The sequence below is a fragment of the Schistocerca gregaria genome, chromosome 2, assembly GCF_023897955.1.
Source record: "Schistocerca gregaria isolate iqSchGreg1 chromosome 2, iqSchGreg1.2, whole genome shotgun sequence".
Classification (NCBI taxonomy): domain Eukaryota; kingdom Metazoa; phylum Arthropoda; class Insecta; order Orthoptera; family Acrididae; genus Schistocerca; species Schistocerca gregaria.
In genome coordinates this window covers 952,209,501-952,224,804 of record NC_064921.1, presented here as the reverse complement: position 1 = coordinate 952,224,804, position 15,304 = coordinate 952,209,501, and the positions used below count along the sequence as shown (strand labels likewise).

The window sequence follows — 15,304 nt, the reverse complement described above, 5'->3', positions numbered from 1 at the left end:
ACCTGACATGACAGTCATAATGATAAACACGCTACTCGTACCAGAGTTACGTGTTCGCTTCCATTTGGTACCACAAGGTAGACGTTTGGGTGCCCTTCTCCTCACATTTGCCCTCCTTTTATCTTGTTACAAGGTCTACATATGTCGCCGACGCCCTCTTCGAAGATTATTTATAATGACACAGAAAAAAAGTATATATTTTCCATTAAAAAATAGAAGTCGATGTCATAATTCGGCAACTATGAACTTTACTTGCACACATCAATAAGTTCGTCACATTGATCACTATAGCTTAGCGGAAACCTCACTTCAATATATTCACTAGTTCTGGATCTACGTTGTCCATTCAAAAAGTTTCGAGACATTTTATTCCTGGCGTAGAAGCGACGTCAGCGCAGTAACCTGCGGCGACAGCTTGAACTAACAGCTGTAAACAACAGATGTGGATTCCTCCAGTCAGTCGTGAGCAGGCAGTGTTAAGTAGTGGACGTGCGTCCGCAGCCTTTCGGCGATGTGTTAAAAATTTGCTGTGGAGCAACATTTCTAAATTAATTGTTCAAGGCATTCCGCTGAATCTTTTCAAGAGCAGAAAAGTGTTTACAAACTTTGCACCACACACCTTGACTCCTGAACAAAACAAAGACGCTTGGACGCCTGCAGCGAGATGATTGAAATGAAAATCGTGGACAACTCGTTTCTGGTAAAAAATCATTACTCGCGACGAGACTTGGTCTTATCAATATGAACTTACTACGAAACAAAAAAAGTGCAGAAATTTACGAGAAGGGTAACATTTTCACAACATAACCAACATTCAAGCCAACGTGACGCCCGAACTGAACACCATCCCAAAGAACATTTTTTTTGACAGTTTCACACGGTTGTTTAACGTGCTCTCCCCCACTTGTGTGTCAAACACCTGAGTTATTAAAACCACCATCTTAACTTTCCCCTACTTTTATGTCCAAAGCTCGTGGTCTCGCGGTCGCGTTATCGTTTCCTGAGCAGGGGGCAGGGATTTTTACCTGCCTCGAGATGACTGAGTGTTTGTGTTGTCCTCATCATTTCATCATCATTCCTGAAAGTTGCGAGATCGGACTGAGCAAAAGTTGGGAATTAGTACAGGCGCCGATAACCGCACAGTTGAGCCCCACAAACCAAACATCATCACGCTACTTTTATATCAATCCAGCCTCGAAATGTTATGGACTCGCAGGGTACTTGTCGTGGCCAGACATTGCTGCCTCACGCTATAGATATAAGACCTTAAACAACACTCTGAACGAGTTTCCTTTAATTTGTATTTTAGGTTTTCACGGCTGACAGACGGGGGCAGAACAGATGCTGTGTTAAAACAGAGCGAAATCAAGTTTTCGTGATTTGTCGAAATTACTTCACATGAACACTTGGATGGTTCGTTAAACAATCACTCCTAGAAAATCCTTTCTCCAGCTTTGCAAGTATTCCTATCTGAATAACTTCAGTTCTGCCGAGACGTTAAATTCTAACCTTACGTCCTTGCGTGAGTGCGACGGAGCTACCAACAAAGAGACTGCGGACATTTAATTGGGCCAGCATATTGGTGTGCAAACACAACGAAGTTTTTTGTTTCGTCTCAGTCTGCTTCCTGCAATTTATGACTATGTTTTCGTTAGTAACTCATTAAAAATCTGAGTTTTAATTGAAGAAAGAACTGTGGATATTTTCTGTACATGTTTCTTGTTAATCGCTAGTGCTAAACACATGATCTAAAATGATCTTAATTTCATTGTGTATCTGTATCTACCTCTGCACTCATATTGTGCAAACCACTGTGAAGTACATGGCGAGATGTGCATACCCTAGTACCAGTTCTCCTTCCATTCACACATGAAGCGAGGGAAAGTGATAGCTTAAATGCCTCTGTCCACACTATAATTAGTCTACACTTATGTAAATTGAAGAGGGAGGGAGGAGAAAGGAAATGAGTGGGAAGGAACATTTCGGAAAGAACAGGCACCCCGCATTCATATAAATGATTCACCTCGGGGCAATGAATGCACAACCTCCAGTGCAGGTGGCAGATGAACATTTACATTCGACATCCAGCGGGAATCTAAAATTAGTAAGCATGAAGGACACGTACTGGGACTGCGGTTAGGTGGCGCTAGGTGGGAATGTACGCCGGCCGGGTAGCGTGTCGACATAATCCGCGCATTTTCGTTAAACACCTTCTGGGGGTGGCGCAGTGGTTAATACAACTGCTTACTAAGCTAGAGATTCCGGGTTTGACTCCCGATCCGGCACACATATTCACTCGTCGCCGATGATCCCGCACGAGGTCCCGATGCAGCATTAGTTCCTTCCCTTCCCTTTCTTTTCTCTCCCTTGCCTTTCAATTTATATAATACGAGTATGTATTACAGCTTCGGACATTCATATACGAGGCGTGTTTTTTAAGTACCGTTTTGAAATTAAAAAAAAGACGTGCTGTAAGATATCTCAATAATTTTATTTTTACCTGAAAGCCTGTACCTTAATCTACTTTTCTACATAATTTCCGTCAATATTGAGGCACTTGTCATAACGTTGTACCAGTTTTTGAATACCCCCCTCATAGAAGTCTGCCGCCTGACTTGTTAACCACTACATCACCACTGCATTGACTTCGTCATCGTCTTGAAGACGCTGACCGCCTAGGTGTTTTTTCAAGTGCAGGAACAAATAGTAGTCACTGGCCACAAGATCGGGGCTGTACGGAGGAGGATCTAGAGTTTCCCATAGAAAAGATGTGATGAGATCTTTGGTCTGATTCGCCACATACGGACGGGCATTGTCTTGCAGCAAAACGATGCCCTTGCTCAACTTCCATGCACTGTTGCTTTGCTTCTGGTGTGACGTAGGCCGCCCATGTTTCATCGCCCGTAACAGTTTGGCGTAAGAAATAATCACCGTCGTTGTGGTAGCGCTCAAGGAAAGTCCATGCACTGTCTAAACGTTTGGTCTGGTACACATCCGTCAACATTTTCGGTACGCAGCGGGCGCACAATTTTCGGTAATTCAAGTTCTCGGTCCCAACGCCATACAAAACACTACGAGAAACATTAGGAAAGTCATCCAGCGAGGAGGAAATCGTAAAGAGTCTGTTTTCTCTCACCTTATCGTCCACTTCCTGCACCAAACTTTCCTTACGACCTAAGGACGCCCACTCCGTTGTTCATCATGCACATTTGTGCGGCCATCTTTAAATGCTCTCACCCACTTTCTTACCATTTCATCACCCATAATGTTTTCTCCGTAAACTGCACAGATCTCACGTTGAATATCGATCGCCTTTAGGCCTTTAGCACTACGAAATCTTGTAACAGCCCGTACTTCACAGTCGGCGGGAGTCACGATTATCAGAGGCATCTTAAACACTCAGTACACAACGTAAACATGGAAGAATCAGAGAGTAATGGCGTCAGTGCGTAGATTAAGATACGGGCTCACATGTAAAAATAAAATTATTGATATATCTTAGCACGTCTTTTTTTAATTTCAAAACACGCCTCGTAGTCTAATCTTGTCTTCGCCAATTCTATGGGAGCGGTACGTAGTGGATTGAAATATATTCCTAGATTCATCGCCTTAAGTTGGTTCTAGAAACTTTCTAAGTAGGTTTTTGCGGGATAGTTTGCGTCTATCTTCAAGCATCTATCAGTTCGGTTCTTTCAGCATCCTAATGACACTCTCCCATGGGTCGAACAAATCTGTGACCATTCCTACTACCTTTCTTTGTACCTGTTCAAAATCCTCTGTTTGTTCTCTTTGGTACGGGTCCCAAAAACTTCAGCAATATTTCAGTATGGGTCGCACGAGAGTTTTGTATCCAGTGTTCTTTCCGGGCTAATTGCATTTCTCTGGTATTGTACCAAGGGACCGGGTTACCTATAGACTGAGATAGTGATGGTCACATTTCATATCCCAACAAATTGTTAATACAAGGTATTTGTATGAGTTGACAGATTCCAACTATGACTCCCTGATATTATAGTCACAGAGCACCATATTTGTTTTTGTTTTCTGAACTGCACAAGGGTAACAGGGTAGGTTCGAGGAATGACGGGAATATAGGGTTTAAAAAAATCAATTAAAGCAAATTGTTGCGTCAGTCACTTTTTATTCTCTCCCGCGACATGTCCGCCCCTGGTAGCTCAGTGGTCAGCACGACGGAATGTCATACCTAACGGCCCGGGTTCGATTTCCGGCTGGGTCGGAGATTTTCTCCGCTCACGGACTGGGTGTTGTGTTGACCTTATCATCATCATTACATCGCCATCGACACGAAAGTCGCCAAAGTGGCGTCAACTCTAAAGACTTGCTCCAAGCGAAGGGTCTTCTCGACGGGAGGTCCTAGCCACACGGCATTTACATTTAGCTCATACTTCATATATGTTTAGAATAAATATCCACTAGTGATGCCTAAGTTATCTCCGAAACATGTTTGGCATTGACAAAGTGACTGAGTCAAAGTGGGCGCACTAATCGCATATAATCGACATTTGGCTTACAATACAGACAACAACTGACAATGGTCTCATAATCCGAAATCTGCGAACAAAAATTAAATGTAGAAGAAAATTCACAGTTTGTTTTTTAATCAACAAATATAAAACTGTTCTACCAATCACCAACATCAGAATACTTTAATAGGGCCTTAATCAGTGTCAGTAAAGCCTGAACTATGAAGGTGTGAAACGTAACTGCGGTTGTCAGAGTTCAGCTAAATATAGCGTGACAAGCGTAAATCGGCAGGCAATACTTGATCACACAGAAACGAAAAACTTGCTAACCAAAGGCAAGGACGAATCGCTTTGCAGGCGTCGCAGATTCTGAGTGAAGTCTCAATAGGAAACAAAATTTTAATGGAAGTAAGTCTTACGAAAATTTTAAATAATTTCTTTACACGGAGTAGGCTGAATACAAAGAGTCCCCTGTAATCAAATAAATAGAAAGAACATAATCTAGTACTAAAATTTCCCTCCTGAAGCGCCGAAAGCTTTGCCTCAGTTTACCGAAAATTTCATTCCAGAATAAAACTGAACTAGTAGGTGTTTTCATATAATAAAACAAAAGAAAAATGAGGAGAGTAAAATCAAGGGAGAAAAAGGAAGCGCCTCATAGTTAGCAATATTTTAGATATGTCCTAGTCAGCAGTCTCGTACTGTAAGCAATAAAGAAACAAACACCGTCCAAACAAGTCTTGGAGGCCCAACGGTACCAACCGGCCGCCGTGTCATCCTGAGCCCGGGCATGTGGTCAGAACACCGCTCTCGCGGCCGTCGACAGTTTTCGTCGCTGCTTTTCAGTCAAGTAGCTCCTCAAATGCCTCACTGCCTCACAAGGACTGAGTGCACCCCAGTTGCCAACAGCACTCGGAAGGCCCAGACGGTGATGCATCCAAGTGCTAGCCAAGCCCGACAGCACTCAACTTCGGTGATCTGACGGGAATAGGTGTTACCCGTTGTCTACTGTAAGTAAGATTAATCGTGAAACCCGTATAGAGATTTAATTATATTAATTTGAAAAATATGTAAAAATCTGCCAACCGGTTGCATAGATTATCTATATACCTTGACCATGTTTCGTCACCTCTAAGGGTGACTTCATCAGAAGGTAAGGTAATTACATGAAGAACATATAGTCGAAGATGTGCAGTGATTTAAGAGCTGAGTTGCTCAAGTCATACATTAAAATATAGGACATAATGTTCTTCAAAAAGTCAAACGTTAAAACAAGTAACATCGGTGTGGTGTTTCAGTTAAGTATTAAACACGCTATGGCTGATTCTCATCAAAAACCTACTGTGTAGCAGTTGAAAGCTCACGCACACTTATTATTGTCAGTTATTCCTGTCAAACCAAAGATACTTTGGCTAACTTTTCTTTCTAAGAAAAAGGAAAAATGGTTCAAATGGCTCTGAGCATTATGGGACTTAACTGCCGAGGTCATCAGTCCCCTAGAACTTAGAACTACTTAAACCTAACTAACCTAAGGACAGCACACACACGTCCATGCTCGAAGCAGAATTCGAACCTGCGACCGTAGCAGTCGCGCGGTTCCATAGCGCCTAGAACCGCTCGGCCACCTCGGCCGGCAAGAAAAAGGAAAAACACAAAGTTCACCAAGTGCTCATAAATCCATAATTTTAGTAAGCAAATGGCAAAATTAAAGGGATGGCATACATCACACAATCGTCTAGTCTTACAGCGCCTCCGAAAATGTATTTTAGCCTCAGTCGTTTATAGTTAGAGCTGCTTCATTTATTCAGACAATTATCTCACTGCGTCAATCTATTTTCTTACGCTTGCAGATTTTTCTAGTCTATAGCTAGAATTTGTTATAAACGGCCGCTAAAGTTACTTCACTCAGGTAGCTATTTACGCTTGTCGGCTTGAGTTTGCGGTTGTAGAGTTAAGGACACAGCAAACACTAAACAGGAGCATGTGTCACGTAACCATCCCAAACAAAAGACATGCATGAACAGTGTCGATAAAACACGTGCTCCTGAAAATGTGTGTAAATGTTAACTCTAACCCCAAACTGCAAATTTTTTACTGTATTTGCTCACGCTTCACCTGTCTGCCATCATCAGTGAATGATTCCTAAATTTTACCTTTATGCCACCATCAGTGAATGATTGCTGAACTATTAATGGCAAATTGTGCTGTAAATATAAGAGTACACACATGACTTTAGTTAGTATTTGTATCCTATGATTCTCATATCTGTTTTTGGCTATCCTGTTACAGTCTTCATATCCACACTTGCATACGTTTCTTTTCACACAAATATAATGTTAAACAGGGGACCCGTGTGAAGCAATAGCACTATTATAGTTTTAAAAAATAACAGTATTTGTAATAAGTGTAGTCGCTGGTATAAGAGCAGTTGTGGCAATGAAGAGAAAACATCTTTAAAAATGAACCGTGCGACGTAAGATAACAATAATGAACTTAAGTGTTCAAAAATGTGTTTTGCATTCAGAATGTTCGTCTCGACTTGTACGAAGGGCAGGAATGAGTAACTGTCAGTAGGGCCACATAAACTATAACGTTAACTATCGATTACAGTAGCAGGCCGCGGTGGTCGAACGGTTCTAGGAGCTTCAGTCCGGAATCGTGCGACTGCTACGGTCGCAGGTTCGAATCCTGCGTCGGACATGGATGTGTGTGATGTCCTTAGGTTATTTAGGTTAAGTAGTTCTAAGTTCTAGGGGACTGATGACCTCAGATGTTAAGTCCCATAGTGCTTAGAGCCATTTGAACTATTTTTCGGTTACAGTAAGCCCGTTAGGTCATAGTAGCAATAGGTAAATCACAATTCAAGGCGCCAATGACAAATATATTTGTCGTTTCGGAATGTATATTTGTTTACAAAATTCATCTCGTACGACGGTCAGAGATACTGACCTACCGCAGTGGTTGGGGTATCATCTATAACAATGCTGTACACAAATTATCCGGTTGATAAGTACTTTAAAACAAATAAAATGACAGGTGAAATAAGATAATATGGAAAGAGAGTCTCTTATTCGTGATTAATAGGATGGCTTCGTAAAACATAGGTATGAAGCTGAGCAGGTTAAAATTTTCCACAAAGGGTAAGTTTTAGCGCAGAATCGGTATGCAGTGCCAGAAGCCGGCAAAAAACCTCACCAGTGATACCTCATTCGTCCCTGTTACACTGGTATGTGTTGAGATAAACGGATGCTGCTTGAGAAATAATATACGAATACATGATAATATGCACCATGATCAGCAAAACATTGTCATTACGAAAGCAGCCCATGCAAACACTGATAGTCACGAAGGACAGTCTGAGACATATTTTTAGAAAATCAAACTGCAGCGTGCAAAGAGAAACTTCATCCAACGTCAGAACGAGCACACTGTGTGAGTCCTTACTCGTTCTTACGTTGGCTCAACTTTTGTAGAGGGTTGTGCAGCGCGTCTGTTGATTTGCTTATATTCCCACGTTATTCCATTGTCTTTGTAGTGCTGCCGGAGTGCTCATTTTTGAAGCACTTCACAACCGCCAGGCACCAAAATCAGATCATACTGCACGATCAAATGATGAAACAAAGGAACGTTCAAGTCAAAAATTTTCATCAGCCTAAGGTGCCAAAATTATTTCAACCTTCATAATTTTATACAAATACTTCATACATAACTTTGATATTGATGGTTTCTGCTTCGCCCCATGTGTATAGGTACAGGCAAACTTCTTCAGAGCTGTAGCTAATACATTGGAAGTTACAGAGACACGTACGTTAAGAGCTATGTATAAACAGAGAGAGGTTTGTATTTTGGCATGTAAGATCACCGCTCAGACAATATGAAGGAGACGATGCGGCGAATGTCCAGCCGCCCAAAGGAACAAGAAAAAATGACAAAGTTTTTATCATTGTATTGCTGTTACAAAACATACAATTATATCGTTAAAAACTCACAGCTGTTTCCATTGAGTTGTAAGTTTATTCCTTTAATACTCATAATAATACCATTACGGAGGGCCATGCTGGCTAACTAACATCTGATGATGGAACACATCACCGAAACGCATGTGGATTAAATTAAAGTGGATCGATCACTGACAACAATGTTGTATTGTTTTACAACAGAGTTACTTTTTACGATCACGACCTCTGCAAAACATAATTCGTTTAATGTCCTATGTGAAACACACCTACAAAATTCTGGAGCTTGTTTAGGGAATTTTCTGAGCATTTTGGCAAAACGGACCCATGGTTTCGGGTGGCTCTTTACAGAATAATAATTCAATTATGATTTATGCCGTTTGTCACCATCATCCTCTTTGTTTCGTTGACAAGCCCTTCACAACAGTGAAAAAGCCTGTAGTATGCAATCACGAAACGACAACACAAACTACAAAGTGATGCAACGAGCCTCAGACAGGAGAGTATTGCGACTGCTTTTCCTTAGCTGCAGAAACAGCTCAATACAGCGCTACTATGCTGCCCTCTATCCATTCAATGAACCACACACGCGATGCACGTCGGTCATCTCTTCAACAGTAACCTTATCCGTCCTGGTATGTGTCACTGTTGACGTACAACTGAGACTGCCGCAAAAACAAACCCGAGACTTCTCGAGCAGCGCTGATTGCAAGCTTGAGGACGGAAAGTAAAATGCGCATTACTTTTGTCAACAAGTGCCACTCAAACACGATGTTACTGAACTCTGCGTCCTGTGATCGTTGTCGGAAAGAAGCGGTGACGTTACAGTAAACAACATTAAAAAAATAGGTCCTACCCAATTCCTTGTCACTAAACTTTGAAAAACACACTACATGGAATTCCGAACGTCTAATATGTTTCCTATTAGCATATGCCTAAAATATGACGACAAACGGAAGAAGTGGACAGTGTTAAATTCTTAGGACTACAGCTTATTAATAAACTGAACTGGAGGAGAACGTCACAGAACTGTTAAAGCACCTGAACAAATCTGTTTGCATTACGAATGTTGCCAGACACAGGGGATATAAAAATGAAAAATCTGACACATACTATGTTCACTTTCATTCCATAACGTCATATTGATTGGATTTTTCTTTTTTTGGGGGGGGTATTCATCAATCAAGCTAAAGTTTTCCGGGTACAAAAACGTAAAATAAGAATTATTTGTGCTGTGAACTCGAAAGCATCCTGCAGATGCCTGTTTAGGGACCTAGAGATATTAACTACTGTTTCACAATATATTTATTCCTTAATGAAATTTGTCATTAAACACATATCTCTTCTTTTTAAACCGACAGTTCAGCTTATGGAATCACTACTAGAAAAAAAAATAGTCCTCAATAACATTTAAAGTCACTTACTTTGGTCCAAAAAGATGTTCATTAGTCAAGAACACGCTTGCCAGCAGCCATAAAAGGTTTAGTTACCAATAAAGCTCAGTTGAAGAGGAACCTAAAGGATTTATTGGTGGCGAACTTCTGCTCCATTGACGAATTTCTTAGTAGAAAGAACTGATGTGTGCTACTAATAATATAAAATAATACGAATATTAGTACAGTCTGATTTCTGTAAAAATTCACTGCAGTAAATAAGTGTTGTAAAATGATTCTTCTATCCAGTGTTTACTAACTCGTAAAAATAAACATGCTTAAATTTTTTTAACTCATTAATCATCCATGACGATCATTCCACTTGGGATCTATAGAAGGTACGTACATTACACACGCGTATTTGTGTTTCATTGTATATTTATTGTGTATGCCTGGTCTTCTGATATGTTCGACATCCTGGAGGATCTCCTCTCTATGGAACAATTGGAACGAAAAGTACACCTAAATCCAGTCTAATCTAAACTAAAATACTGACTAAGGAAAACCCATCACACTGTCAAAGCTTTGAAGTCAGTTGTGTATATACTGTTAAAGGGTGGCCTCGTGAAATATAAAGATAAAAACTTACTGAAAGCCGAGCGAAGCACCCTCATTAATGTTGTGGTCGACTAATATGACTGACTGGAACAGGTTTGTTTCCAAGCAAGACACACAGCGCACGCTGTCGACATTCGCATTGTTGTGCAGAAATTTCAAAGCAGTAGAGATACAAAGTTAAGTGGTGGTCAGAAATCAAACGAAATGCATTTGCCTTGTAACGAGCTACCGGAAGCCAAAACATTAAGAAAATATCCCTGAATGAACTCCCAAACTTTGCCGTTGGTGTTCCAGGTCAACCTGTACAATTTTTTTTCGTATATTGTGATGTAAACAAAAGTACAATACTAAAAATCTGCGCTCAGAATTTGTTCGACCAAAACTGCAGTAGGCCTCGTTACAGGCAATGCAAAGTCGATAACCTGCAAACTATCGGACCAGCCGATCTGTGGTGAGGAAGAAGCTGCGCTCCGCAGACGTACAGTACCTGGGCGGGAAGCATGTCTCACCGCGCACGCCGCCACGCTTGTCTGCAGACTGACGCAGCGTTCGCGGAGCCTGGACCTTTATAGCTCAGAGATAAAAGGCTGGGCGCGCCTCAGACGCGTTACCGCGCCTCCAGCCTGCCCGCCATCTTTCAAGCACCTCCGTTTAAATCCGTTCCACTATTTCGGGCACTACTGTCCCTGTTATCTCCGTCTCTTTTTCGGTGCTGACAGCAGCATAGCGTACGCCCTAACTGGAAACACTACTGCCTTCGCTTTTATTCGCGATAACAGGCTCCGCTCATTCGGCTAATCGAGTGTCTCAACATGACGCGGTCACTATTTATTACAGCGCGCGGTCAGCGGTGCGTGTTTCAGTCTCATTCCTTGAATCCCGTGTACGAAACGAACAGTACCACAAGAAAAGAGCAAACAAATGTTCACGATAACCGCATCGCCAGACTTCATCATCAGGCGTCAATGCAAAAGAGCTACAAGATTGTGTAGAAAGCAATGGCTTATCCTGTCTACTGTAGTACCACACCACTGATGTGAAACTCGTATTTCTAGTAACACGTCTTTGGTTTTTTCTTTATTGTCATTTTACACCTTACACAAGGTGAGTTAGCAGCGGCAACATTACGCAGCTGTTCAGCCACAGGCAGTACAAAAAGAAAACAATGAAGACACAGAATGAGCATAACAGAACGGTGGACAAAAACAGTAGACACAGTAGTTAAAAAACACGAAGCCATCCACACGCGAATAAAAACAAAAAACTGTCAGCACTGAACACGAACACTGATGATTCAGACGACACACGTGAACGATGGAGCGTGGGCGGCGATAACACTGAAGCACAAACACGACCGCACACACACAAAACAGACGGCGATGATCTCCAGCGCGCTAATGTTCACGTGATGTGTGCGAGTCTGGGGACCTGCCAAAAGGGGAAAAAGGTAGGGGAGGAGGGAGAGGGGAGAGTGGAGATGCCAGTGGCAGAGGAGATAGTGGGAGGAAAGAAGGTATGGGGGGTAGGGGAAGTCTGGGGGGAGGAGGGGGGAGGAAGGGTGGAGGGAGAGACGGTGCCCTAAAGAAAAAACACAGGAAGTGGAAGAGGAGGATCAAAGTTGGTAGGAGGGATAGATGGAGGGGATGAGGGCATTATCAAGGAGGGGGAGCTGGTGGAAGCCACCTTGGGAGAGGGTATGGAGAGTGGAGAGCAGAGCATATGGGATGTTGGAATACAGGCACAGCAGCAGACGAGGGTGGGAGAGGATGGGAGAGTCAAGCGCGTGAGAGGGATCAAGTTTGCGGGAGGTGTAGAGGATCCGTATCTGTTCGAGGAAAAGGAGGAGGTGTGGCAACGGAATAAGGTCATTCAGGATCCGCGTGGGGGAGGGGAGACGGATGCGATAGGAGAGGCATAGAGCATGGCGTTCGAGGATTTGAAGGGATTTGTAAAAGGTAGGAGGGGCGGAGATCCAGGCAGGGTGGGTGTAGCAGAGGATAGGACGGATGAGGGACTTATAGGTGTGGAGGATGGTGGAGGGGTCCAGACCCCATGTGCGGCCAGAAAGGAGCTTGAGGAGACAGAGTCAGGAGCGTGCCTTAGCTTGGATTGTCTGGAGATGGGGGGGGGGGGGGGGGGTCCAGAAGAGGCGACAGTCAAGGGTGACGCCAAGGTACTTATGGGTGGGGGTGAGGGCGATAGGATGGCCATAGATGGTGATACAGAAGTCGAGGAGACGGAAGAAAGGGGTGGTTTTGCCTACAATGATCGCCTGGGTCATAGATGTCTTTGGTTCACTGCACGCCACTTGGAGCGCCCTAAGTTTGTCAGCCCATCTTCTCGCTTTCTTATTGGCTAATTTTTAAGCGCCCTACAGTCGAACCAACCAACCGACCAACCTACCGACCAACCAACCGGCAAATTTACATGCAGCTTACACATGTCTCGACCAAATTCACTCAGCTACTGCAGCACCGCCATGTTCGTATCGCTGTTTGCGAATTGTATACAGTATTCATTGAGGTTAGGTCCGACGAGATGCCACCTCTTCTTGGGCAGAAACAAAAACTGGGAGTTGTCTTGGCTGTTTTGGCGTTACAACGTCAAGAAAAGCCGGGTGAAAGCTATGGACTTGTCTGAAATTTCTGTCAGGTAACCGGCGTCAGTTACAGCTGCTTGTCCCCCTGGCCCAAACAACGACGAAGGAACGAAATGAAGAAGGAAACAAAATTCGAGAAGTATTTCTGAATTACTTCAACAATGAGGGAGAAGTCCCTTTTCCAAAAGCAATGCTACGAAATGTTAACCAATGAAAACTGAAAAACTCTGTTAATGATATAAATGAGTGAAATAAAGCATGTACAAGAAAACAAAATTACTTTATTGGTAACCTCTTCCTCCTCGTCTTACATGGTATCTATCCCACCTCTTGCATTTGCAATTCACTCGTCTAGAAATGACAGGAGACCAAAATACCACAACTGTGGCGTATAAATGTTTACTGTTCCTGCCCCTGCGGACACTGACTCCCTCATCTAAAATCGTAATATATATTAAACATTTACGCTGCTATAGCGTGCTATTCATTGTACTCAGATTGCTCTACAACGTTGCAACTGTAGGAAAGTACAACACCTTCTTCAGTTCTCTTTTGCATGCCGTTCCCATATCATCTAATTTACGCCTCAAAATCAGAGGTGTAGCACCTGCCTTCATCTGTTTAAAGATATGCAGAAAGGAAGCAAGTGTCGCATTACTTGCTTCCCTGCTACTATACTCCTCACGATTAATATCCTTAAGGCACCTGTTGTCTCTGTAATTTTCCAACAATTTTTTTTTGCTTTCTAAAGCTACCGCGATGTATTTAGTTGTTCTCGTACTTATATTGTTTTTTTTTAAACACTTCGTTTTTAGCACGGTTTGTTGTGGGTAGAAAATGGGGCTTTGGAGTATAAAATAATCACAACACAAAAAATATTTAATTGCAGAAAGAACATGAAACCAACGAGACAATGGGTTTTGGGTGTGGGCAAACTAATAAATAAAACAGAGCCATAGCAGTGATTGAGTATCACTCAAGAATGATTTCAAGATAGGACGTTTTTCTTGAGACAAAAAATAAGATTTTAGTCCATCGTAAATATCGATAATTCTGTTAACAACTGGTTCCAAGGAGAGCCATTTGCTTTTAACACTACCGAGCATCTGATTGTATTCCAACTCAGAAAACTAGCAAAATTTTAGTAGTTCCTCCACAAGAATGGTGTAAATGTGGAAGTATTTAAGAAATTGTTTACAGTTGTTTCTATGAATACTGGGAGAATATCAGCACTGGTTTGTACTGTATTGTGCACAATGTGCGCTGCGCAACCTACATCATGAATTTTTGTTCTTCAGCAAAGGTTTAATTCCTGCAAAAACATTGTTTTGTCCCTTTCTTCCTGCACCTGCAAAATTTGTGTTGCAGTTGTCACCACAAAATGCTACAATTTTATCCCTGAGATGGTATTTATCGAGAACTTCCATGGCAAGATTTGTTATGACCTCAGCCGTTTCATCCGTTATATTCTGGAAGTCAATTATCTTTACTTGAATACCCTTATTTGGTACAAAATATATAACAAGCACTGGTATCAGTTTTACACTTTTGTGATTAGATGTGTTCACCGTAACTTCGCATCTTTCAGCTCCACACATATTTGATGTAATGCATATGGAGCCAACACATTCACTATTATGGATTCAACTTTATTCTCGAACAAGTAAACTTCTTCTCAAACAGCTTCCTGATGTTCGCAGCAATGCAGTCCACTTGTCTGAAGGAACGGTTGTGTTTCATTGCATGAACAGCTGGCAACCTTTCCCCATCAGCAAGACGCTTTTCTTCAGCATTTATAATAGCACTGTAGTAACATTTTTTAATAAAAGACGTCATACTTCGTGACGAAGGTTTGCTTGAAACATTTAGCTTGTGTTTCTTCACATTAATGTGTTGCACAGCATCAGCTCGCCCTCCACGATCGATTGAAAAAGTACTTTTACACAATATGCAAAATAATTTCCGGGTTTGCGGTTCTAATTTCAAAAATGGAAATTCTGCTCTCATTTCGTCAGTAAATACGCACTTCCTTTTTGGCAATTATGATAAATGTAAAAGTTTGCAGTATATCACATCAAGCGACGTAATCAGCGACAACCGCCTAAAATCAGTCAAGTCACATTTCTAAACGCGGTAGCCTTAGGCAACAGACAACGCAAAAAGAAACGTAAGAGTGATAAAGTTAGTGTGCGATGTCGGCATCGAAATACATTAAGAAAGAAATAAGGATTGGTAGTTTAGTTTTCTCGTGATGCAGCGCGCACCTGCATTCCA

The 15,304-nt window shown here is 42.1% G+C and overlaps 1 protein-coding gene across 1 annotated transcript in view; it reads right to left on the bottom strand.

Moving 5' to 3' along the window:
* LOC126335424 (calpain-11-like) overlaps positions 1–11,172 on the bottom strand; it is a 152,009-nt gene extending 140,837 nt beyond the window's left edge. The window contains exon 1 of the mRNA XM_049998700.1: positions 10,919–11,172. Within this exon, the coding sequence (XP_049854657.1) occupies positions 10,919–10,933 (15 nt within the window). The 5' untranslated portion in view covers positions 10,934–11,172. The remainder of the gene's footprint in view (positions 1–10,918) is intronic.
* Positions 11,173–15,304: the final 4,132 nt, after the last annotated feature.